Raw genomic sequence first — 25,838 nt, forward strand, 5'->3', positions numbered from 1 at the left:
AACTACTTGATAATCTAGGTACTCCGGCTTTTCTTACCGTTTACATATAAACTGTGGAAATTAATCAAAAACATCACGTAAATAATGAAAAAGAGAGGAACGTTTCCTTGGGGTGAATTTAAAGAAACGACAAAACAATAATGGAACATTACAAAACTGTTAAAAGTTTTTATTTAAATCACAAAAACAAGTTATATTCTTTCTGGAAGCTAAATAAAACAATAACTCGGTCTTTAGCCGTTTGTTAAAAAAGGAATACATTAAAAATCGCAAGATATGTGCAGTAATCCTATAAAAACATACGTGCACACCCCCTTGCAAAACTAAAAATTACCACCCACTCTTTAAACTTCTAGACCAATAGTTTGGTATTCACTTACTTTATGTTATTTAAAAGTCCTTTCGCGATTCCTCCAAAATATTTTTAAAAATGTAATTTTGGTCCACATGTACAAGCTGACTCGTGAACTACTCGACAGCTAGGATGCAATAATAGATATGACTTAACCGCTTCTGCAGTGACCTTAGTTTTTGTTACGTCCAAAAGATCGAGTTCGAGCTCATCAATGTGGATTAATGAACGGTTGGTAATATTTGGGAATCCCCGTAACGATAATCTTCTAAGCGGTATCTCACGAACTGGAAAATTTCGGACTATTTCGATATTTTCATGCCGTAACCTTACTGGATTTTGTTGCTGCTCTTGATCATTCTCGTCATTTCTCCTTAAACTTATTTCAATTAGACGCAAGAGACCCAATGGTGGTCCTGGCTCTCCTTCGTCGTTATGATCTTGCTCGTTGTTGTCCCTGCTGCTCTCCCCAACCCTACGACCTACAATACACAAACCTAAATCCCCAGTCCGGTTATGGTGACGGTATAACGGATTTAATCGTTTATAAGCTAATTTGGGTGATAATTTTGGAGACCTTGGTAAATCAGGTTTCGACGGATCCTTACCGTCCCATTGCGCCTTAGCCGATGCCATCCTGTTAAAGAAAATCTCCCAACCGGAGAAGTCTGTAACATAACGAATTGTTACTTACTTCTTATTTACTACTTCTAAAAAACCCAAACCGAGGAATGATGAGCAACGTTTAAGGAAACGAAAGGAAATGTAGGAACAAGACTTAAAAGTGTGGAACCAAATATCGTAAACAGTACCAGGAGTAGGACCATATGTGGAATATCAACAGAATGAAGGGCCAAAGCAACTGTATACAATTGGAATATTCCATTGATGAAATTTGTACGATGTATATATTATACCACAATATCAGCCAAGTTCAATTACAAGCAATTGATAAATTACTGTAACGATTATCAAGTTAAGTACGATTCCCTTCATGAAATTCATAGTTATAATAACCTTTCAGATTTGAATAAAAAATTAAAAGAACTCTTGCATAAACAATAAATAAACTGCAACAGATACAGATACTTATTTGACAGTAAATAATACTGATTTCTAAGAATATATTGATTAAGTGGATAATTTAGAAACAAACATTGCGGTAAGAAAACTCGTGTCACTCGCTTGTAATGTAGGTGTAAATTTTGTAGGTACTGTCGTACCTTCACCGCCACTAAATGTTGTTTATTACGTAACCTTAACGCATTAATTTTAAAACAATTTTCGAAGTTTCACGTTCATTTTTGTTAAATCTGTAAATTCTTATTCACGTCTACCTAAAACTTCTTGCAGATGCAATAACCAACACTGAAATACTAAAGTAAGCAAAAAATCCTACCTGCTTTAACTGCGTCTTCCCTTCCGTCCCGTATTTCGACAGGTTCCGTTTCCGGACAATCCCCGCATCCGTCTTGGCCACATATGCTTCGATCCTCCTTGTACATTACTTCGCCATTCGCTAAACAGAAGCCCCATTCTTCGTCGTTATAATCCTCAGGCGGTTCGTTTACATAGATTCCGTGTTCGTAGGGCACGTTAGCCCGAAGTGCATCTGCCTTTTCCCTAAGTACCGGCAAGAACATCTTCTGACAATCAAGCGACACCTTGTTATAAACTCGTTGTACTAGATTACATATCGTGTTACGGAAACGCGGATCGTAAGTTCGGAGCAGAGCGTAACCTATAACGAAAGTACGAAGCACTTTACGCGTGACACAAGATACCTTCTTCGAAGCCTGTCTTACGGCTTGCTGTAACTTATCCCCGTCGTGGTAAATACTGAAGAGTGCCAAAGATATTATTGGAGACGGTTTTATCGGCCGAAGTTCGTCAAAAAGAAGATAAATGAGCCGTGCACTGTTTACCAGAAGTTCAGTCGTAAATGAGAGCACTTCATCGGTTGGTTCGATGTCTCCGAAAAGAGTTTTCGCCGGATTCGCAAAATCGAATGCATCGAATCCTTCGGCTCTTCGAATCACATGTACCTGACGACGAGCAAAATCCCGATTCAAACTGTACATTACCGCAATGGGATCCGTGAAATCAATCGTATTAAAGTCAAGGAACTGGGTGGCAATGGCATAGGAATCCAATCGGTAATCGGTATGTTCCAGCATTGAAATTTCGTAATCATTGAGGGGATCACGAAGACCAATCCAACGTCTATCTTTCGTAAGTTGATTTGATTCAACATGAAGATAATCTGGAAGGGGTTCATGACGTTGTACGTTTTTTCGAAAACGATAGTATGCAATCGGATCGATATGAAAAAAATAAATGCTATCTAATGATCGATCGTCTGGTGATTTTTCGGAGGTTGCAGGAGACACTGGACGCGGAGGATCTATTGTAGATGATGATGAAGAGGGTTCAGGAGTACTTTGTCCTAAAAAAATACAAACGGTGAAAGTGATACCAAAAAGTTTTCGTTTTACTTTTAAATGACCATTCATAAAACAATCAATATTTTCAGTAATTATTTTCATACCTATATTACTCCAATATTCCTCATAAAATCCACAGGTACATTCCTCTGAATATGGATATTTGTAGAGGACACTCCTTGGTCGTTCAGAACTACCGTCTTTTCTTTTCAACGATCGCGTCCTAGAATAGAATTGCATAGAGGCATCGGATACCGTGTCGATCCGACATGTGTTCAAATTACTCCCCCCAAATCTTTTTTTTATGTTCGACAAGCAGGAGTCGTCGTTGTCGTCGTCATCTGAGACGTATGAGACGCCTTCGCCATGTTTTTCGTCCTTCTCTAATAGTGACGCCTTTCTTATCGCCCTCTCTTCTCTGTATGTAGTACAATACGATTGCAGGTACAATTCTTGTAACGTAGACGAGCAATAAAACGAATTTATACATTCGTTTCCTAGACCTTGGAATAAAATGAAGAAACAAAATTAAAAAAGTTAACGAGTGCTTTAATCAAAAAAGCTTATTTACACTCAATTCTGTGTTTAAATGACACTTTTTGGAAGAATTTTTGTAAAATTAGTAAAAGCAACAACTCAACAATTCATGTAAAAATCTTTTAATTTTGAAAGTTACTATAGTGTTGAGTTATAATTTTGTGAGTTAAAGGTATTCACGCTTCAAACTGGTAAAAAAACATGATTGGATGAACAAACATTAATAAAAGAATTAAAAACAAACGCCAATGTACAAAAAAGGGGGAAGAACAAATTAATAAATGACTATTTTTTTATTACCTAAAAATTACAATTATTTAAAAAGAAAATAAAAGCCTTTGTAAAAATTTGCTGATATTACAACAGTATGTATTGTCACATGCACACATTGAATACTAGGGTGAGAGAGTGAATTGTGTTTACCCTGAAATTAAGAAATTCTAACAGCCCCTTTTTTGTAATGGAATTGTTATTTAGATCACAAACTTAAAACCTTCACAAAGACAACAGGAAAAGCAAAAAAGCAAGAGTATAGTTAGTAAAACATTTTCATAAAAATATGAAAGTACACACCTGTGAACCTGACATCTAAGACTTGAAGCTTTTTGAATCCAAATCGACTCATTATGCAGAAGTGAGCTACATTATGGTCATTTACTTTCTTGCACATATAGAGAGAAAATATTTCGAGGTTTGGATATTTGCTAACACAAAAAATCAGATCTGTTTCCAGCCATTGGCAATGATCCAGAATAAGTACCTACAAAATATAAAATAATAAGAATTAAACATAGAAAGTATTTAAATAAATAGTTAACTTACCCTTAGTCGACTCATGGCAGTGCTGCTAGCATTAAAAAAATTCCTGTATTCTAATATAAACGATCTGCGAAAACTAAGCTCTTCTAAAGTCTTTGGGAAATCCTTAAGTCTGACCTATTAAAAAGAAAAAAACCCTTAATTAATACACAAAATCTTTAATTCTGAAACTTACTGTTTTCCCATCTAAAAATTGATTCTCAAGAGCTAATACTGTAATATTAGTCAAGAAATTCTCCTGTGTAAAAATAGATAATGGAATAATTTGATCACTTCTTTTATCACCAGCCAATAAAATATGTTTTGTATAAGAGCCGACATTGTTTGTAATGAATTCAGCTTTACTGATGTCATTTGGAGGCTTTCTAGCATACACATGTTTCCAAAATTTAGGATCAGTTACCAGCCTCTCAAATCGAGTACATGTTCTAAAGATAGAAAAGCATAAACATTAAAAAAAAAACAAAAATTTGAAGGTAATACCTTCCAAGCTGGTATAACGATGTAGTATCCAAATATTTTAAAATATTTATAAAAACGCAGTCTGAGAAATCTAATATGTTTATAAGAGCTTCACATTTTGGTCTTTTTAATTCAGGCTCAGTTATATTATGTTCTGGATCCAATATATTTTTGCGTTTGTTAGATGATTCATTTTCTGTAAATAAAGACTTTGGTAAACATAACCTTAATTTATTAACTTCATAAATTAAAAACTATTACTTTTGTTGCTGAAACATTTACAACTTCAAAAAGTAAGGAAAATTATAGTACGTATAACAACAATACTTATAATAATTGAACTTGATTACAAAATTCAGAATTCATTAAAAAGTATTTGCTCATTAAACAAGAAAAGCGGATTATAGCATATTAAATAGTTTTAAATACAAAACAAATAATTTACAATAAAATTACCTGTATTCATTGTTAGTTAAAACAATCTCATTAAAAAAAATGAAGTGGTAAATAAATTTTCACAGCCAACGTCTGTAATCAACTACTCCGGAAATAGTAGTCTACTGCGATAATAATTCTTTAAAGAACATTTTTTTAAACGCGCGCTTTTAATCAAAATAAAGTAGTGTGTTTTGAAACGTAAATTTTACTCAACATTACTCATTACTTTCACCCTTTTATTTTACCTAACCTGTCAAAAACATATGAAACACTTCTATCATTTTTAATTTTTTCAAGAAAACCAGAAAACATTAAAATTACGAACACAGGCGATTTTAATCGATCAAAATAAGGATGATATGTTTTAATCTATGGATATGTTTTAAACACAAACATGTCTAGAAATGCAGGGAAAATTTAAATAAATATTAGTTCTTCCCCCCTATCAGTCACTGTGAGCTCGAAACTGTTAGCGTCATTGTTTCGAGTGGTCGAAATTCATTTTTGTGAACAATTTGTTTAATCACTTTCTTTGCATTAAAAGTTGTTTGAAGAATTAAAGGAATTATTTGTAAATATGTATGCAACACATCGTACACTCCAGCATAAGAAATTGCTGATATACAAATTACGTAATACTATTTTGCCCTGTGCTGATAGTAATGACAACAATTGTGTCGATTATTAATTTATTCGCATAGTCGTATTTACATAACGACTAAACCAATTGAACAGAAAAGAAAAATGTATCTAAAAGTATTACATTAATGGATAATATCACACAATTCTTGTATTTGTACATACGAGAGTTTGTTTTGAAAAACACTAATATACTGGTATCGAATAAACCCATTTTTATTATTTAATAGATTCAAAATCTATTATATAATTATTTTTATTTTTTTAAACACCAAATTATTGAATCTTTGGTAGTCTGTAATACATTTATAAAAATGTATTACGTCTTATGTATTTTTAAATATAGAAAATCGATTTCTGTTACTTGAATAACGGCTCTATGACTCTTAAAAATTCTTCTTTAAATTTAGGCGTGGAAAATCTGTCCACAGAAGCCCTAGCACGTTCCCTTATGCTATTAACTTCATCTTCGCTCAAATACAAAATACGTCGAATTGTATGAGCGTATTCGTCAGCAGTAATTGCTAGAAACCCTAATCGAGATCCTTCTGAAGATTCTATTATATCTAAGAGGGGACCTCCCGACTTATGAGCTATAGTAATTAATCCAGCTGCCATAAGTTCTACAACCCCAATTCCAAAATGTTCATCTAACATTGTATGTATTCCTATGTAGGCTTTTTCAAACTCAGACAATAATTCATCGTATGTTATATTGACCTTAAACTCAACGTTGTTTTCCAAACTTAAATGTTTGCTGAGGTCTTTGAGATCTTTGACTCGGATTGCATCGTCCGAATTACGACAACTTCCACACAGTACCAGAGTGATGTTACTGAATAGTTCTTCAGAAATTATTTCTCGTAGTTCGTAGAGGGCTTGTAATTGCAAAGGGTGATCTTTTTCTGGTCTGAACTGGGCTAGAGATAATATACGAATTTTATCCAGCTGCGTTTTACCACGAGGAATTCGTTTTAAGTGTTCCACATCGCATGGCGGATAAACCAGCTGAATGGGGCGATTCCATAAAGTGTTGAGGTGTCTTTGGGTGAATGTTGAGTTCACAATGGTAGAGTCGGAACATTGTCCGGCCCACGAATACATCTACGATTAATTTAATAGTCGACATGAATACCCAAAGGAGTTACTTTACACTTTTTTAATGTAGCTAACCGAGAATTATTTAAAAAATAAGCAGTAAACAAATAATAATTATTAATTAAACTAACCCATGCAAATATCCTATAGTATGTAAGTTTCCCCATTGATAACACTGGGCTCCTTGCTATTATAGGACGATTATTATACATTGCAGTTCTGTTCTGAACTCTTTTCAACATGTCAGTGGTAATCGTTGGATAATGAACATAACAACCTGTCTTACATCCTCCTATATATTTGAAGAGAGGCAGAGTAAAGGAACAACCCGTTGTATCAATAAATATATCTAGAAGATTTAAAATTGTTTTTCTTTCAAAACTTAAATGGTCTTTAGATGTTATACCTGGATTACATTTACTCAGGGCCTCAAAACCAAGATACACTGATCCTAAACTTTGTCCTAATAGAGTGAAATATGGATACATATGAGCTTCAATCCACTTACGACGATGTACATATATGAATCTTATGTTTTTACTAATATTTACATTTAATGTCTTTTCTACTTTGAATAGTATCTCCAAAGGATTCGCTTCAATATCACCCGTGTATATATAAAATTCTGCCAAAGGATACCTTTAAAAACAGTAAATTGTATTGATGAAAGTCTTCTACTGAAACTTACTGTTCCTGTAATGCTTGTAATGCCACCCACAAAACTTTTTCGCCACCACCTCCTGCATTACAGTATGGATGGAAGAAAGCCACTTTCAGTTTATCATTTCTATTTTTTTGTTTTTCAGAGGTGTACTTCCATCGTAAAAGAAAGAATGCAACTGGTAATCCTACTATTAATAATGTGAACATGAAAATGCTTAGAGCTAGGACCATTTTTAATGAATAAACTGTGCAAGCTCTAAAAATATTGTAACATTGAGAAAAAACAGTTATTGATTAATAATAAATTATTTTACTTACGTAAATATAAAAAAATGTTTCATCTTGTAATGAGAAAAGCTAATTTTTGTTTAGTATATTTTTGATGAAAAATGTAAGGTTACCAGGTAATGCATTTGACAGATAATAATGCAGATAAGTACGGGCCACGTAATTCATGCACTAATTGATAGAAAGTAAAAAATGAAAGAACTTTCTACCTTTACATCAAAAATGTTTTAAACTATTTGGTCATCATCTAGTGTATTACCGGAAGCTTCAAATTTTATTAGTATAGAAATAACTATTTTTTTATTAAAAATTGATATAAACGAAATACGGTATAGTGGTATTATAGACACATTTCATATCTATGTTTCATATGAAATTCAAATAACCTATGAATATAACCATAGATAATAATTTAAACAAATATAACCTAATATAACCGGTAATAATTTTGTATACATAAAGGAATTGATTGTTAATATGTTTAAAACGTTAATTAATAAACAGTCATGGTAAATCATTTAAATAATAAATATTTTAATAATGTAAGTTATATATAACTTGTGTTATAGAGGCGAAGTTTAGCTCCAAGTCAAAGATATAATGGCCCATTATCTTCCCCAAAAACGAATTTTATCTCTCCTATTTCTAAACCCCTCAAAAGAACTAGAGATCATTCAACTGATAAGGCTCCTAAACAAAGAAGGCCATTAGCCCCTTTAAATCAAAAAACAGAAATAATATTTGTCTCAGATTATGTAGGTATCTCAGTATAATTAATACACAAATTAAATATACCTTGGTTGTAGGAAGAAATAATTAAGAAACTTTCCAAACCATTTAAATGTCCTATTCCAAATTATGTTGGATCTTATTCAACAAAAAATTTAGGCATTAAACGAAGCCAGATAAAGAGAGCTTTGTATGACCCTAATACTCCAAATGCTTTGGTTCTGTATACTCCTCCAGAAATGTCTGAGCATGAGAAGTTAAAAAGTGAAGGCCCAACGTTGGTACATGTAGTTGTGGATCCAACGTTGAGTAATATTTTGAGACCCCATCAAAGAGAAGTACATTAAGAAAGTAAACTTTAAACTTTCATTTTCTACATTTTTCATTTATAGGGTGTTAAGTTTATGTATGATTGTGTAACTGGTGTACAAATACCTGGCTCTTATGGATGCATAATGGCAGATGAAATGGGCCTTGGAAAAACATTACAGTGCATTACATTGCTGTGGACTTTACTTAAACAGGGTCCTGAGTGTAAAGCCACAATACAAAAAGCAATAATTGTATGTCCAAGTTCTTTAGTAAGAAATTGGAGTAATGAAATACAAAAGGTACTTAATATGTAGTAAAAGAATTAAGAGCCCACTTTTGGGAATAATACTGGGAATAAAAAGAGTTCTTTTTTAACGTACGTACAATGAAGCAGATAGATACAAACATTTATTATTTTAGTGGTTAGCAGGGAGATTACCATGCCTAATAATGGATGGTGGATCAGATGCCAAAGCAAAATTACGGCAATTTATGCAGGGCCAAGGCCGTACTTCCATACCGTTGCTGATAATTTCCTACGAAACATTTCGAATGCACGCCGATATCTTGCATACCAGTGAAATAGGGCTAGTAATGTGTGACGAAGGACATAGGCTTAAAAATTGTGAAAACCAGACTTACAGGGCCTTAATGTGTCTTAAAGCTAAAAGAAGGGTTTTATTAAGTGGTACGCCTATTCAGAACGATCTTACGGAATATTTTAGTCTTATACATTTTGTAAATGAGGGACTTCTGGGAAGTGCACAAGAATTTAGACGAAAATACGAAAATTATATAATTAAAGGTATTTTGGTCTTATTTATGTATGCAAACTAAAGTTCTATTACTTTTTTTTTTTAATTTTAAAGGTCAAGATGCGTGCGCAACCCTGCTAGAACGTCAACATGCGCAGGAATGTCTCCAACAACTTACAGCCCTTGTTAATAAGTGTCTTATAAGACGTACCAGTTCCTTACTTACTAAATATTTACCGGTGAAATTTGAGATGATAATTTGCTGCCAGCTTACCCCATTACAAAAGCAACTGTATCAAAATTATATAAATTCGGAAGCCATTAGGAAAACGGTTGTAAATAATGAAGATGCTAAACCTAGCCTAAGTACCTTAGCCAGTATTACGACCTTAAAAAAATTAGTTAACCATCCCGATCTGGTTATGGACAAAATCATGGAAGGAGCAGATGGATTTGAGAAAGCTAAAGATTTGTTACCCGTTAGGGGTAATTCTACGGACGTAAGACCGGAATTTTCGGGTAAATTAATGCTTTTGGATTGTTTATTAGCTAATCTGAAGACGAATTACGATGATAAAATTGTTCTGGTTTCGAATTATACACAAACGTTGGATTTATTTGAAAGACTTTGCAAGAAAAGGTATATTTCTTAAACTTATGAGTCTCCTATTTTATGTACGTGTACTATTTTAGGGGTTATTTATATGTGAGACTTGATGGTACAATGACAATTAAAAAGCGTGCCAAAGTCGTGGAAAATTTCAACAATCCTGAATCAAAAGAGTTTATATTCATGTTGAGTTCAAAAGCAGGTGGTTGCGGTTTGAATTTGATCGGCGCAAATCGCCTCGTTATGTTCGATCCTGATTGGAATCCAGCTAATGACGACCAAGCCATGGCGAGGGTTTGGAGAGATGGTCAAAAAAAGCCGTGCTACATTTATAGACTTTTAGCAGTAAGTGTTTGAAGGGAAAAGAATCCGAAACACCACTTTAGGAAATGGTCGTGGATATAAAACGTTATCATTTAAATTAACTATATTTTATTTTCCAGACAGGAACGATTGAGGAAAAGATATTCCAGCGACAAGCTCATAAAAAGGCCCTAAGCTCAACAGTAGTTGATATGAATGAAGAAACTGCTAGACATTTTACAGCTGCTGAGTTGAGGGAATTGTTCCGTTTGGAAAATACCGAGTCCGATACGCACGCGCGACTTAAGTGCGCTAGATGTCTTAATAAAATACAAATAAAGAATCCTCCTGACGATGCCGATTGTACTTCTGATGTATCTAATTGGTACCATGCGTGGGATAAAAAGGGACTTGCCGATATTGTACGTTAAAAATTTCGAACTTTCAATGGAAGTTTATGCATGTAATAATTTGTTTTAGGTGGTAAAGCAAATATGGGACTTATGCAAATGTATTTCTTTCGTTTTCCATCAAAAGTCTGCAAATGCAGTTGTGAAACCTAAGGAAAAGGAAAAAGAAGAAGATGAAGACCCGCAAGAAGAAAAGGATGAAAATTATAGTGATTATGATTCAGATTAAAATTATATTTTATAATTATATNCTCATGAAATTAGACACATGATAATCGCGAATTCTTCGTAAAAATTTCATGAAAATATTTTTATGTCACATATGCGTTGACCTTCGGCCAATCATCTCAAATTCTAATGTAATTCTTTAATGGACTTTGAAAACTAATGAAATAAGACTTTTAATTTTATATTACGACCAAGGCAAGTATTACTTTTGGATTTTAATTACCATATCTTCTCCTGACATTTATTAGTCTCCAAATTAAAAGCAATTAGTTAGTTAAGCAATTAGCAAGTTTTTATTTAATTAACTTTAATAACCACACAAACGTTTTCTATTTCAACTAATGCTTGAGTGACTAGAATAATCTGTAAAAAATAAATTGTACGTATTATTTATTATTAGAGCGTTTAGCTTTGAAAAAATCTTTAAAACGAAACGTTGGTACGATTATTTATTTTAATAAAAAAACATTTTATTCCTTGATTGCTTTTAAATGGAAATTATAGTTATGCAACCAATTTAGCTTAGGTGTAATACAATTTCACTGAACTTTTTACTACTTCAACTACTATTCTGTAATTACTTCTAATCAATTTTTTTACAACATGCAGCTATTAATTAGAAACTGTGAAGTAATTTCTTAAATTAAAGGTGATAAATCTAATATATCGAACCAAATTTGTTGTTGTTTTAAATCATCAATCAGTCACCAAAGCAAATGCTTCAGTTTTTTTGATTAGTGGACGCTTGTGTAAGTAATTGAGATGCAAGTCGAATATTAAATCATACTGTCAACTTTTTTTGCTAATAAAAGACACCTCTTGTATTTTTAATTATTTTTTCCACATGTTAACTTGAAAAGTTTAATTACTTTTATATCCCAATATCTAACAAAAAACTGTAATGTTGACATCGTGGACAAAATATATACACATAAATAGTGTTTTAGAAGAAGAATGATAATTTTAAAATTATAATTAATAAATTTGTAAACTTCAACTTTGTTTCTTTTCATAGTATAACCAACACCTATGTAGGTATTCTTTGTTGTTTATTCGCCAGCAAAATTTTAAAATGTTTAACGTATTTCTTTGCAATTTGGAAAAACCACTGAATCCGTCTTTATCTAATGTTCATTACTCATGTAGCTCATTTCTATTCTTCATACTTTTAAAATTTATGTGTGACGATATATCTTAACTTGTTCGCAGGATACTTTTTTTGAACTGGCGCCGATAGTTGACAACAATAATAAAATTGTTTACTTCTTAACTTTTTTGCAAGGCCGTTACGAAAAAGGCAAACATACAGGGTGTTATAAATCTTGAATAAATAAAAACGATTCATTTTGTTTCTTTTTTGGAGTTAATAGGTACCTAATTCTTTACCATATCATTAATTCTAAAAATTTTTTATATGTAACTAGGTACATACGTAAAAACAATTGTAATAAAAAGCAATAATAATTTTGTTGGTCTTCAACAGTAAATAAAATCTTTGTATATTATACTGAATTATTGTTTATAACAAATTTATGCAACAACCAAGGGAAAAATGCAAAGATGGAAAAATGTGTGTACTATAACGAGTGACCTAGAATTCTTAAATATATCTAGGTCGTGTCACCGATTAATTAACAATGATTTCATCAATACATCAATCTGTGTACCGTTGTAATCAGGATATGCTTGAAAATACATATTGAAGATATGCTGATTTTATATCCATTGCCTTACTTTAACAAATTATATATGTACATAATCAGTGGCGTAACTACAAGTGTCCCATTGAACGTACAAGGGTTTTTAAACTTGGAGACTTCGAAAGTTTGAATCGTTAGAAGTGATAAAGATTATTACAGAGTCAATGTATTTACTCATACTCTTGGTATAATGTCTGCCTAGCTACATTATACTTCCTGCTTTTGTGAAAAATTTATCTTCCATCTGACAATGAAATTTTATCTGCGGCTTAAGAATTTTACTCGAAGTATGATAATAATGTTTTAGTCACAATTTTAGATAACTTCAGTGTTTGAAGAATGATGTGAAAATGATTAATTCCGTTACGGATTTCATTGTTTTAAGAAATTACTCCCCAAGTAGTAGCTTTTTGAAATTTAATTGTCACAATTTGCTGTTCGTTTCTGACAATTCCATTAGTTACCGTGGCGAAAGCAAAACATTCTTTCTTAAAATAGTAAATGATAATTAAAAGTTATCTACGGAATGCTGTGGGGCAACAAAGATTGAGCTCTCTATTTCTAGCTATAACGAAGCTAAAAAGATGGTTATTCGGAATTTAGTGGCCACATTTGCGAATCCAAAAGCTCGAAGGAATATAATTATTATTAAACTTATTTGATTGTTTTCATTTCTCTCTAAAACACTTTTTATAACGTTCCATAAATCTTGTTCCTACTTTTAACTTAAAAGATGAGAAAAATTAAACACTTCATAAAAGAAGATAGCTTCCAAAGACCATTTTTCGTTTGTTTTCTTTAATTCCTTTATAAAATTTTCAGATCAAAAACGCTGTTTTTACCTTTAGATATGTTGTCGTTTTCAAGGTTAAAAATGTTTTATATTTGAAACAAAAAAAAATGTTTACTATGAACACTTTCTGACAGTTAAAATAATTATATTATTATTTATCAGAGTTGTTCGTTTAAAAACTACATTTTTCATTACCAGGAAGTACCAAACCATGCAAAGGTGAAATATGCCTGAGATATTTTATATACAATTTTTAACTAAATTTTGCAGCATTAGTAACTATCACATTTACAAATTACATAGATAAACATTATGTTCAAATTAGAAAAGAGCTACAGTAGAATAAGGATATATTAATGTGAAAATTCATTTTCAATTTTCCATCCACTACAAACTACCTCAAGTTAATGAGGGAAAATTTTTGTTGCTGTTTTCACACCCTTGCCGGGAATCGAACCCGGGATCTTTGCCTTTACGCACCAATACAGCACAGCACCAATTCAATACCTGAGTATTGGTACGTAAAGCCAAAGGTCGCGGGTTCAATTCCCGGCAGGGAGCAACAAAAATTTTCCCTCATTAACTTGAGGTAGTTTGAAGTGGAAGGAAATTAAAAATGAATTTTCACATTAATATTTCATATTAACGACCACTAATAATTAAAAAAGTCAGAATAATGATAGTACAGTCATAAGGGGTTACGTATAAATTACACGTCTCTGCATGTGGGGAGGGTAAAAGGCTATCCCTAACGATATGCAGGAGGGTGGTTGATAGTTGAATACGGAAAAAAAAGATGAACATTTTCGGTCCATTTAAGAATATATTTACTGTGATACACAATTCATAAGAATAGTTAGTTCCAATATTTTTTTTTCAGATAGTTTTGATTAAAAAAATAAAATTCCCCGAACAGATTTGTCTCCAAAATTCAAATTTAGAGGGTTTAACTTTTAACTTATCTATAAAGGTGTATTTTTTTAGCTATTACATTATTAGATGGTAAGGGATTTTAGTTCCTTGTAGTTTGTTTCATGTTGAATTATATGTTAGTAAAAAACCTTGCCAAGCGGACGCATGAATGACCTTGACAGTGAACTCATCAAGAATTTCTTTATTCCGAGAAGAGCTCAAGAAGGAAAATCCAAAAAAGGTTACTATGCAATGGAATTCGTTACGCCATGAGTGACGAAAAAAGAATAATCAAATAATAAACTACATTACGATTACATATACAGTGCGTCCTCTTATTTTTAAAAAGTATTTTGCCAAATACTACCTGGTAAAAAGACGTACATACTATTTATTTGTTTAAACTTTGGTAAATGTTTAAATGATGGCCCTCATCCCCTTCGTGGGTGGGGGGGGGGTCGAAAGAGGGTGGTCACCTAAGTAAAACCCCATAAAAACTTTGCGGCGTTGAAAGTTGATTATTTTGACAATTTTCATACACTATAATTGAAATAAAATTCAATAAAAAAATTATTTTCAAGCGGGTGGAGGTGGGGGATCGAAAGAGGGTGGTCACTTGAACAAAACCCGATAACCTAACCTAACCTACCCTATTGATAAAGATATTTAAATAATGTTTTATATAACTTTCTCAATATTTTTATGTATTTTTCATTAGTTTTACCTTTGAATATTGTTTAAGAATGACTATATAAATATTTACATGCCTAGAAATGTATAAAAATTGGCATATTTATGAACTTTGAACCCCCATAACTTTTTATGGGGGTGAGACCGCCACGAACTTTTTATGGTACAGTGGTGGGGCAGATCTCCTCTTTCGATTCCCCCCACACCCACCCCCGAAGGGGGCCATCATCTAGACCTTTGAAATTTTATACAAATATAGTTTTTGCGACAAACCATATTAAAAAGTTCTGCCTGCTTTTGAGACCATCAGACATCCTGTATAAAGCGTGGGTTAAAAATTATTTATCTACTTCGCCAGTTCCTTACATATCGTCATCTTGTTTTTTTTTTAATTGTTAATTATAAAAGGAAGTTAGAATTGTTAACAGGGTTCAACGGACTTTTCTGATACTATGTCTCGTGTTTTTTTCGAATTCGATATAGATATTAACTTTTAAATATTTGACACATAACGCACGATCTCGTTTTTACAGTCGTGTAACATTTTCGATAACTTTCTAATGGAAAATAGATTTTGGAATTTATAAATGAATTATTCCAATCGTTACTATAAGATGTTTTCGAAGAATTTATCTCGTTTTTGACCCTTTACTTTATACATACATACATACATACATACGTAACACCCACTTAAAATTCTGCATTCTACTCTTCCCACTATTTCTATTTTATTTTTATTACCAGATTGAAAAATAAAACACATCAATGGAATTCAGATTCACAAAAAAAAATGAGCAAAAATGAAGATAACAAGTCAATTGTATAATAGCATAATTATAATATTGGTTTCAGTTTGAAGATGTTAATATTATATACCGGGTGTTATCCAGTTTAATTAAAATAATAGTAAAGTGGTAATATCAACTAGTAATTATCGGGTTGTTCCGAAAGTCATTTCGTTTTTTCCCGACAGAGGATTTAATTGTATTCTTTTGCACCCAACTTCACATTTAAGCCGTATAATTTTTATATGCTTTGAGAGCTCATATAGCAAGGCTTGTGTGTGAAAAATTCCTATTAATTCTACGCAGTAGTTTTTGGTTGGGCGATAAGCAGCATTTTCGACATATCTTACTGTTTTACTACAGAAAGGGTAAAAATGCTGTTCAAGCCAGAAAGAAATTGACTGATGTGTATGGAGAAGGTGTGTTGACAGTACGCCAGTGCCAGAACTGGTTCGCTAAATTTCGATCCGGCAATTTTAATGTCGAAGATGCACTACGTTCGGGAAGGCCGGTTGAAGCTGATAAAGACGCGATAAAGGCATTAGTTGATGTGAACCGGCGAATAACAACACGTGAGATAGGATTGAGATTAAATTTATCAAATTCAACAGTTTATGACCACTTGAAAGGCCTGGGATTATCCTCGAAGCTCGATGTATGGGTTCCCCATGTTCTCACACAGGGAAATCGGTGTCGCCGCATTGACGTCTGCGATTCGCTTCTCAAACGTCACGAAAATGATCCGTTTTTGAAGCGCATCATCACTGGGGACGAAAAATGGGTTGTATACAACAACGTCAAACGCAAGAGGTCATGGAGCAAAAAAGATGAACCGGCTCAAACCATTTCCAAAGCCGATATTCACCAAAAAAAGGTGATGCTGTCTGTTTGGTGCGATTTTAAAGGAATCGTTTTTTTTTGAGCTTTTACCGGATAACACAACGATTAATTCGGAAGTCTACTGTCATCAGCTGGACAAACTGAATGATGCACTTCAACAGAAAAGGTCAGAACTAATCAACAGGAAAGGTGTAGTGTTTCACCAAGACAACGCGAGACCTCACACAAGTTTGGTCACTCGCCAAAAGCTTTTACAGCTTGAATGGGATACAATGCTACACCCACCATATTCTCCAGACCTGGCACCATCGGATTATTATTTGTTCCGGTCACTCCAAAATTTTTTAGACGGTAAAACCTTCACCTCAAATGAGGAGGTCAAAAACCTCGATCAGTTTTTTGCCAGCAAAGACCAAAAATTTTATGAGCGTGGAATTATGCTACCACCAGAAAGATGGCAAAAGGTGTTGGACCAGAACGGTCAATATATAATTTAATAAAGTATTTGTTTATTATACGAAAACTGTCTTTCACTTCCACAAAAAAAAAAACGAAATGACTTTCCGAACAACCCTATAAATAATTTTTAACTCGTTAGTTTTTGTGCTTGTGGAAGATTTCACATTTTTGTAGGTGTTCATTGCTTCTTTTTTTCAGAAAAAAATACGTTTTTATCTACTAATATCGTAAATAATATTATAAGGTTTATAATAACAAACTGTACATATAATATCACTTTCTTCGATTGTTCTCATGAACGTTTACGTTTGTTTTATAGTAAAATATATAAATAAGTAGATTAATGCCTTGTATTGTGTTATTAAAAATATAATCACAATAAATTTTTTACGATCTTCCTGCCTATTTAAAAGCGCCTTCATTTTTTTATCGAAATTTAAAAAAAATCTCCTCCTGATTACTACCCGGCTCACACTAACTGTAATTTTACATCTTATGAAGTAAATTAGCATAAAAAATACACTCACCGCAACGAGATGAGATTCTCCATGTACGGACTCCATATGGCATAATGGATCGGCATGTCAAAAAAAAATCGTAAAAATGTTTGGAATGTTTTCTTCTGTGCCCCGTCTGATCACATCCAGAGAATGTTATACCAGGCGCCAATTTGTTGACGTCAACCGTATAATTTTATTATGATGATGGTGATTTTTGTGTTCTTTCGGACACAATCGACCTCCGCAAATGCCGGAATCTGAAATAAAAACACAAAAGTCCTTTTCTATATTTAGATTTAAAACGAAATTTTATTGCGACAATTAATAAAACGACTTCGTTTTATTCTTTCGTTGTTTTCCTTTTTCGGTTATAATAAGCCAAATAATCTTTAACCGACACAAAAATAAGTATTTTTCTAAAATTTTCATTGTTGTTTAAATTCAATATCTCGAACAAAGGAGAAGAGGCAGTAAATTGACTTAATATGACCCTTAAGTAACTACAACAATGGTTAGTGCAAAACTAAACGGTCATTTTGCTAGAAAACACTAAAATTAAAATCCAATGTAATCGATAATAATATTAAAATTAGCCGCTGGAACTATTTAATTTTATTATATAATAACAAATACCAAGTGTTAATATTAGAAAATGCACGAGTCCTTAATTAATTAAGAAATATTAACAACATTTTTTCGATACCTTTGAACTGTTTGTTTATTTAAAAACTTGATAAACTAGTAATTATCTAGCAATCTTTGTTATGGCAGCATTCTTAATGAACGCGATGGATCGTTAAAAAAATATAATAAACATAAACACGATCTCTAATTATGATGATGGTCGTTTAATTATATACGGGACTGATCAAGATCTGTTATCAAAAAAATTATGCGACAGTGAAGAAATAATAGCCTTGTAAGTGGAACATTTTACTATCATGAAGATGGGAGGTTTGATGTTTTAAACTGTCTTTGATGCCCCATTGTGGTGAAACATGCCATGTTGTCGTTTTATTTATTTTCTAATAAATTTATTAAATTCTAGTGGTTTTATTTATTTATCGTTAATAAACTCCTGCAGCCTGTAGTTTATGAGTATTTATGTGCTTTCCATTTTTTTTTTTATCAAAATGATACTTATATGAATAAAACAAGCCAGTTTGCGAAATAGAATTTAGAAACTGAACACGAAGAAAGTTGCGATTACTGTATGCTTTTAAAAATCAATTTACTTTTTATTATCCAAGTATATACAGTGTAAACTCTTTATAACGTCACTCGATTTAACGACAAACTCCTTAAAACGCCGAAATTGCTTGACTTTGGTTGCGTTACATTGTTTTCTATACAATATTACACCCTATATAGCGTCACGCTCACTCCATTTAACGACAACAATGCGGCATTATAAATCATTGAGCAGTACTTTCTAAGTTGCCGAAATAGATAAGAACTGCAGCTGTGTACGTTGTTGAAGAAGACGATCCTGTCCCTCCACCAAGCATCAAACAAGCACTTGATGCAGCGAAACTATTAAAAAAATACTTTTTATATAATCAAATTGATCCAGCAGTATCTCAAGATATGAGTAAGATACGTAACAAAATACAATTAAAATATTGGAGCAGCAAAAAACATCAGACGAAGATAACAGGCTATACGCAATGTATGAATAATAATGTTCGTGTGCAAAATGTGTACTATATTGGTAAATGCATATTATTATAAAATAGTAAAATAATATCTTTTATTTCTCTCCATTTAACGACCACTCTTTATAAGGCCGAAAAATGTGTTCAGTCCCGTAAGTGTCGTTATATAGAGTTTACACTGTATTGTTAAGTTATAGTTAATTTCACATGTGAAAATGCAACAAAAACACAAAACTTTCAATATTTACTTGCATGAATTTCATCTACGTGATTTTAAATTGTAATTTTTATGCGTGGATACCAAAAGCAGAAATGTAAATTGGTTTTTACTACTTTTTGTTCTAATACAATACGAGAAAAATAATAAAAATTGCATACGCCTCAAGTAAGCCTCTAAGTGTCCGAATATGGTTCTACTATACCGTATGCGAAAATGCGGATCTTGACATTGAATTACAGTATGTCGCCCCGAAGGGGCGCATGCAAAATGGTTTTTTAAAAGTATTTAAATACAAAATATACTTTGATTTGTTATTTTAATGGTGTAATATAAAATAGGTTTCCCATTTGTATTTTAAATGCTAAATGCAAAATACGTACTATCAAAATACTTTTTTTAAATATTGAGTTTTTCTGGACTAATAATGGTGTTTGCACTATATCACAAGCTGCGAAGATTGAGTATGATTCATATTTTTCTGTTTGAAGTGATTGAGATATAGTTTTTCATCTTTATGTTGTAGTTTATTCAGTTCAGCAACAAATAATTATTCTATATGCTTCGTTATTTACCTTTGTTACCCGTTTTAAATGGAAAAAAGACACTGATACCAAAATAGTTTGCTTAGCGTGAAAGATCAGAGCCAAAATAGGGTTGCAAATAATTTTATTGATGTAAAATCAACATCAACGATTTTACATCAAAATATTTACAACCCCATTTTGTTTCTGGTCTTTTACACATTGTAATAAGAGAAATAAACGGAATCCATAGTTTCTTTAGCTTTGAGTTCATCTAATAAGTGAAGTTTTTCGAATTGTTTTCTAAAAATTTTGGATTATATGCATTTATTAGCACACCACAACATCTCATAGTTTTAAGTTTTAGACAACTGGCGTATATCAATTCGATATTGTTTTGTCGTTATTCCGAGTTCCTTTTGGCAGGCGCTGATATCAATTTGGAACTTCAAAATTCCATGGACCATGACACTAAACCCAGAAAACAATATCGATTCAATATTTCAGATTATCCATTTCTAAGGAGTTTAAAATTTATTTGGGCTTTCTTCAGTTAAAGAATTTATGGAATGTTTGTCTCCCTTTTAAGCTTCGATAGCTTTCAATAGCCAATGTGAGAACTTTCATTCATTATTTTATATAATGTTTGATCGGTGATACTGGCAAAACTTTTAAAGGCAAAAATGTATTTTGCATTTTACAAATAGGTATTTTGTATTTCATATTTGCATTTTAAATGTAAGTATTTCAAATAAATCCCATTTCTGCATACATCGACTGACCGCTAGGGGTTGAACAAAAAGAACACATATACCTAGGAAGCGGCAATTCGCATAGTTGTATGACAAAGTCCACTATTTCGCAACCAGTATGTACACGGTGTTTGTACATACATAAATAATAATTATTTACTTAATTAAATCATCTTCGAACTAAATAAGCAGTCTGGCTATTATTTTTATACGAAAATAAAAACAAGATTCTTTTCAAGCCTATAATAAAAATTCATTAAACGTCAAGGTTGCATATTCTGTGAGTCAAATTTTCACCTCAATTTCCATAAAAGTATTACTTTGACGCAAGGATGATAAGTACCACGATTTATAAATGTCGAAGATGAATCAGGAACACTGAAACAGGCTAAACCTCCGCCGATGAAAAAGGTTCTACTATAGGGTTGTTCGGAAAGTCATTTCGGTTTTTCCCGACAGAGGATTTAATTGTATTCTTTTGCACCCAACTTCACATTTAAGCCGTATAATTTTTATATGCTTTGAGAGCTTATATAGCAAGGCTTGTGTGTGAAAAATTCCAATTAATTCTACGCAGTAGTTTTTGGTTGGTGCGATAAGCAGCATTTTCGACATATCTTACTGTTTTACTACAGAAAGGGTAAAAATGCTGTTCAAGCCAGAAAGAAATTGACTGATGTGTATGGAGAAGGTGTGTTGACAGTACGCCAGTGCCAGAACTGGTTCGCTAAATTTCGATCCGGCAATTTTAATGTCGAAGATGCACCACGTTCGGGAAGGCCGGTTGAAGCTGATAAAGACGCGATAAAGGCATTAGTTGATGTGAACCGGCGAATAACAACACGTGAGATAGGATTGAGATTAAATTTATCAAATTCAACAGTTTATGACCACTTGAAAGGCCTGGGATTATCCTCGAAGCTCGATGTATGGGTTCCCCATGTTCTCACACAGGGAAATCGTGTCGCCGCATTGACGTCTGCGATTCGCTTCTCAAACGTCACGAAAATGATCCGTTTTTGAAGCGCATCATCACTGGGGACGAAAAATGGGTTGTATACAACAACGTCAAACGCAAGAGGTCATGGAGCAAAAAAGATGAACCGGCTCAAACCATTTCCAAAGCCGATATTCACCAAAAAAAGGTGATGCTGTCTGTTTGGTGGGATTTTAAAGGAATCGTTTTTTTTTGAGCTTTTACCGGATAACACAACGATTAATTCGGAAGTCTACTGTCATCAGCTGGACAAACTGAATGATGCACTTCAACAGAAAAGGTCAGAACTAATCAACAGGAAAGGTGTAGTGTTTCACCAAGACAACGCGAGACCTCACACAAGTTTGGTCACTCGCCAAAAGCTTTTACAGCTTGAATGGGATACAATGCTACACCCACCATATTCTCCAGACCTGGCACCATCGGATTATTATTTGTTCCGGTCACTCCAAAATTTTTTAGACGGTAAAACCTTCACCTCAAATGAGGAGGTCAAAAACCTCGATCAGTTTTTTGCCAGCAAAGACCAAAAATTTTATGAGCGTGGAATTATGCTACTACCAGAAAGATGGCAAAAGGTGTTGGACCAGAACGGTCAATATATAATTTAATAAAGTATTTGTTTATTATACGAAAACTGTCTTTCATTTCCACAAAAAAAAACGAAATGACTTTCCGAACAACCCGATAGTTCACGTATACAGTGGGTATTATAATGAAAACCACAAATTTCCGTTTAATCGGTTTCACGAGTTAAATGTTTATTTATAGTAGAATTTCTAAATAATATTATACACCTAAAAATAGTGTTTTAACGTAAACAAAATGCGCAATACATTTACGATATGCACGGGTAATTGGTACCGTGAAAATATCTTTTCTGATCGATTTAATGAATGATATAATCGATATAGCTGACAACACAATGCAAACTGCATAATGAGGCAATTTACATATCGAAATAATACAATTGTACCTACACAATGTATGTCCATATCTCGGCTTTGTCTTATCCTTCAGTTAAAATATGCATATTGAGAAGGCTAAATATGAGAAAATGTTTTTATAATAACAAATCAACAGAAAACACGACAGCAGGAATAAAAAGTGTATACATTTGTTTAAAAATATATTATGCAAAAACTATTAACTTAAAACTATAACAAAAACTACACAAATGTGTGCAGTCATGTGCAACTTTTTTTTTTTAATTGAAGACTGCACACTTTTTATTTATTTTACAAAAATAATTTTTGTAATTGTTTTGAGTGATTTGTATTTTCTTAATTTCCCATTATCTTTATTATCATCATAAGGTCGTCAGTCCTAAGACTGGTTAGACACGCACCTCCACCCTTTCCTACCTTGAGCTAATCTTCGCATTTTCCTAAAACTACAACAACCCCCATCCTTAACTATTTGCGAACAGTAATCTAATCTAGTTCTACCTCTACCCTTCCTAACTCCCGTTTCTGCCTCTAATAAGTCTCTGACTAGACCTTCATGCCTGAGAAGGTGTCCTACCAACCTGTCTCGCCTATTTCTTATTGACTTCCATAGAGTCCTCTGTTCTCCTATTCTTTCTAATACCTTTTCATTTCTAACTTTCTTTATCCACGTTACCCTCATCATCCGCCTATAACACCACATTTCAAACACTTCTAACCTTTTCTTTTCCGCTGCGCCCACTGTCCATGTTTCGCACCCGTACAGCGCCGCGCTCCAGAATTACACCCTTAACAATCTTTTTCGAATTTCTAAATTAATCGTTCGCGCGCATAGAAGTGACTCCTTTTTGTTGAAGGCTACTCGACCCTGCGCTATCCTCTGCTTTATATCCCTACTACTCCTTCCGTCTTGACTTTTCTGACTTCCTAGATATCTAAAATCAGCCACTTTTTCTAATTTTTCGTTTCCTATTTTTAAATTCGCTCTTTCCCTACTTTTTCTTCCTTTGCATACCATACTTTTGTTTTACTTTTATTTATTTTCAAACAATACTGTTTTGTCAATACCGCTTCCATTTTATTTAAAGCTATCTCTAAGTCCTCCTTGTCAGATGCTAATACTGCTATATCATCTGCAAATCTAAGCATACTAATCTTTTGTCCCTGTATATCTAATAATTATCCTCATATAGAAAATTTAATTCTACAGGTTTTGACTGAGGCAGTAGCGATTTAGGAAAATGATGAGAAAACATATTCATTAATTATTATTAAAATGCTTATTTCAGTTACGAAAGAAAAAAAAAACAAAAACAAAAATGACGATAAGTGAAAGTAGCGATGTGTTCCACAAGAAACGTGAAAATTCTGTAGAATAGAAAGTGGGTATTCTTATTACTAAAAACGAACAACTTTGTATATAAGTTTCTTCAGATATGCATGTGTATAATGAAGGCTAAAACATAAAAAAAGTTATCAGTAAAACTAAGTTACTTTGTCAAACGTTTCCTTGTATTATAAATAGATAGCTATTATAATAAAGGAGAAAATTAAAAGCTGCAGGTCGTTGACAGAAAATTTCCATCAACTTTTGTTTACAATTGAAGAAATGAGGGTTTTAGCTGATAGAATTCGATATATTTACTAAAGTATGTTTATTAATGATAAAAAAAATTAACTGAAACTACTAAAATACACTATTAGAAAATTAAACAAACGATAACATATGTCTCATTCTAAAGGGGTAACTTTATAATCTGAAAATGATCCCGTGGGGTGAAACATGTCTTATAGTTTGTATAATTCTCTAATACACTTTGTGATTTTTAGTAGATTTCTTTTCTTGCCAGTAATATACACGTCGTAGTGAATTTCATTTTTCGACACAAATCTTAGTTTTTGTTTTGCGATTAACGGGAATTTTATGCTGTATTTTAAAGAATAAACCGTTAATTTCTTCGCTAAAATTAATTACCTACCCACCAAATTGGAAATGTTTTCGATAATAAATTGTAACCATCATCTTGAATTATCTCCATGACATGGGATATTTCACAGTTCACTGAATATTTCTCGTATTAATTATAAAGCAAAACGCCGGCAACGGTTATTTTTCAGGAATTTTAACTTTAGGTGGCAAAAAATTCGTTATTTTTAGAAAACCCTCACATTCCGCATACACAGACATTACATTAATAAACTGAATATTACCTAAATAAAATCCAATTTATGATCTAAACGCTTCCTCATTAATAAATTAATTAATGACGAAGTTTTTATCGAAAGAAAATTCAGGACTAAATAGGAAGATTCTTTAACAATATTATTATAAAATTGTCATTTAAAGAACTGACGATTAGAATTTTAAGAATGAACTTTATACTTTTAAAAATTATTTTTATAGTTACAATAAATCGGGTCGATCGTGTACGTATAAAAGAAATGAAAAATATATGCAAATTTTTGAATATTCTGATCTTGATGGTATGTGAATTAGCATACCAATGACGTCAAAATACTTCTATTATGAATTCTTATATCAACTCATATCGATTATCACATAATCAGCACGGCGACTTCCGAAATTTTTAAAAATATAGAAGATTTAAAAGGGTACGGTTTAAAGATAGCCAATCAAGCAGTAAATACTAAAATGAAATTTAAAGGTAACAAAGTTCCCTTTTTAAGAAAAAGGGGAAAATCTTTCTCTAAAGAAACATAAAACACTTAATTTTGAAGAAAGGTAAAATTAGAAAACTTAATATAACAAAAAAGTAAAAAACAAACGTAAATTTAACTGGATTATTGGACTTTTTTATAAGGTAAATGCATTACCATTTACCGCAGTGTTTTTAAATTATTCGTACGTAAATTTTTAGCCTTATACCTATAAATTATTTGCGATATTGTCATTGACGTTTAAACGTAATTATTGCAAAATAAGTTACAATTGACGAAAATCAAACAATTTACGTGACAG

General features: G+C 32.5%; 3 protein-coding genes across 6 annotated transcripts; 1 reads left to right on the forward strand and 2 right to left on the reverse strand.

Moving 5' to 3' along the window:
* Nucleotides 1–141: 141 nt before the first annotated feature.
* Nucleotides 142–18,009, reverse strand: LOC108736746. 4 transcript variants are annotated; one of them, XM_018469300.2, is made up of 8 exons: nucleotides 17,794–18,007; nucleotides 4,636–4,810; nucleotides 4,328–4,580; nucleotides 4,156–4,269; nucleotides 3,907–4,093; nucleotides 2,901–3,299; nucleotides 1,752–2,798; nucleotides 142–834 (listed from the first exon to the last, which is right to left on the reverse strand). In XM_018469300.2, exons 1-8 carry the CDS (start codon nucleotides 17,834–17,836, stop codon nucleotides 425–427), a joined length of 2,628 nt encoding a protein of 875 aa, XP_018324802.1. In that variant the 5' UTR covers nucleotides 17,837–18,007; the 3' UTR covers nucleotides 142–424. The 4 variants fall into 4 exon arrangements, with proteins under 4 accessions (XP_018324802.1, XP_018324800.1, XP_018324801.1 ...); XM_018469298.2 differs by having other exon boundaries at nucleotides 154–1,020; nucleotides 17,794–18,005; XM_018469299.2 differs by lacking the exon at nucleotides 17,794–18,007 and adding an exon at nucleotides 5,071–5,336 and having other exon boundaries at nucleotides 154–1,020.
* LOC108736748 (GDP-Man:Man(3)GlcNAc(2)-PP-Dol alpha-1,2-mannosyltransferase) lies at nucleotides 5,828–7,881 on the reverse strand. The gene is made up of 5 exons (XM_018469303.2): nucleotides 7,771–7,881; nucleotides 7,478–7,708; nucleotides 7,196–7,428; nucleotides 6,921–7,138; nucleotides 5,828–6,795 (listed from the first exon to the last, which is right to left on the reverse strand). Exons 1-5 carry the CDS (start codon nucleotides 7,791–7,793, stop codon nucleotides 6,052–6,054), a joined length of 1,449 nt encoding a protein of 482 aa, XP_018324805.1. The 5' UTR covers nucleotides 7,794–7,881; the 3' UTR covers nucleotides 5,828–6,051.
* Nucleotides 8,139–11,103, forward strand: LOC108736747 (DNA repair and recombination protein RAD54-like). Its single transcript, XM_018469302.2, has 9 exons — nucleotides 8,139–8,249; nucleotides 8,310–8,495; nucleotides 8,547–8,807; nucleotides 8,862–9,080; nucleotides 9,202–9,586; nucleotides 9,651–10,176; nucleotides 10,230–10,491; nucleotides 10,590–10,871; nucleotides 10,930–11,103. Exons 1-9 carry the CDS (start codon nucleotides 8,247–8,249, stop codon nucleotides 11,086–11,088), a joined length of 2,283 nt encoding a protein of 760 aa, XP_018324804.1. The 5' UTR covers nucleotides 8,139–8,246; the 3' UTR covers nucleotides 11,089–11,103.
* Nucleotides 18,010–25,838: the final 7,829 nt, after the last annotated feature.

This window comes from Agrilus planipennis, unplaced genomic scaffold, assembly GCF_000699045.2.
Source record: "Agrilus planipennis isolate EAB-ADULT unplaced genomic scaffold, Apla_2.0 scaffold103, whole genome shotgun sequence".
NCBI classification, from domain to species: Eukaryota; Metazoa; Arthropoda; class Insecta; order Coleoptera; family Buprestidae; genus Agrilus; species Agrilus planipennis.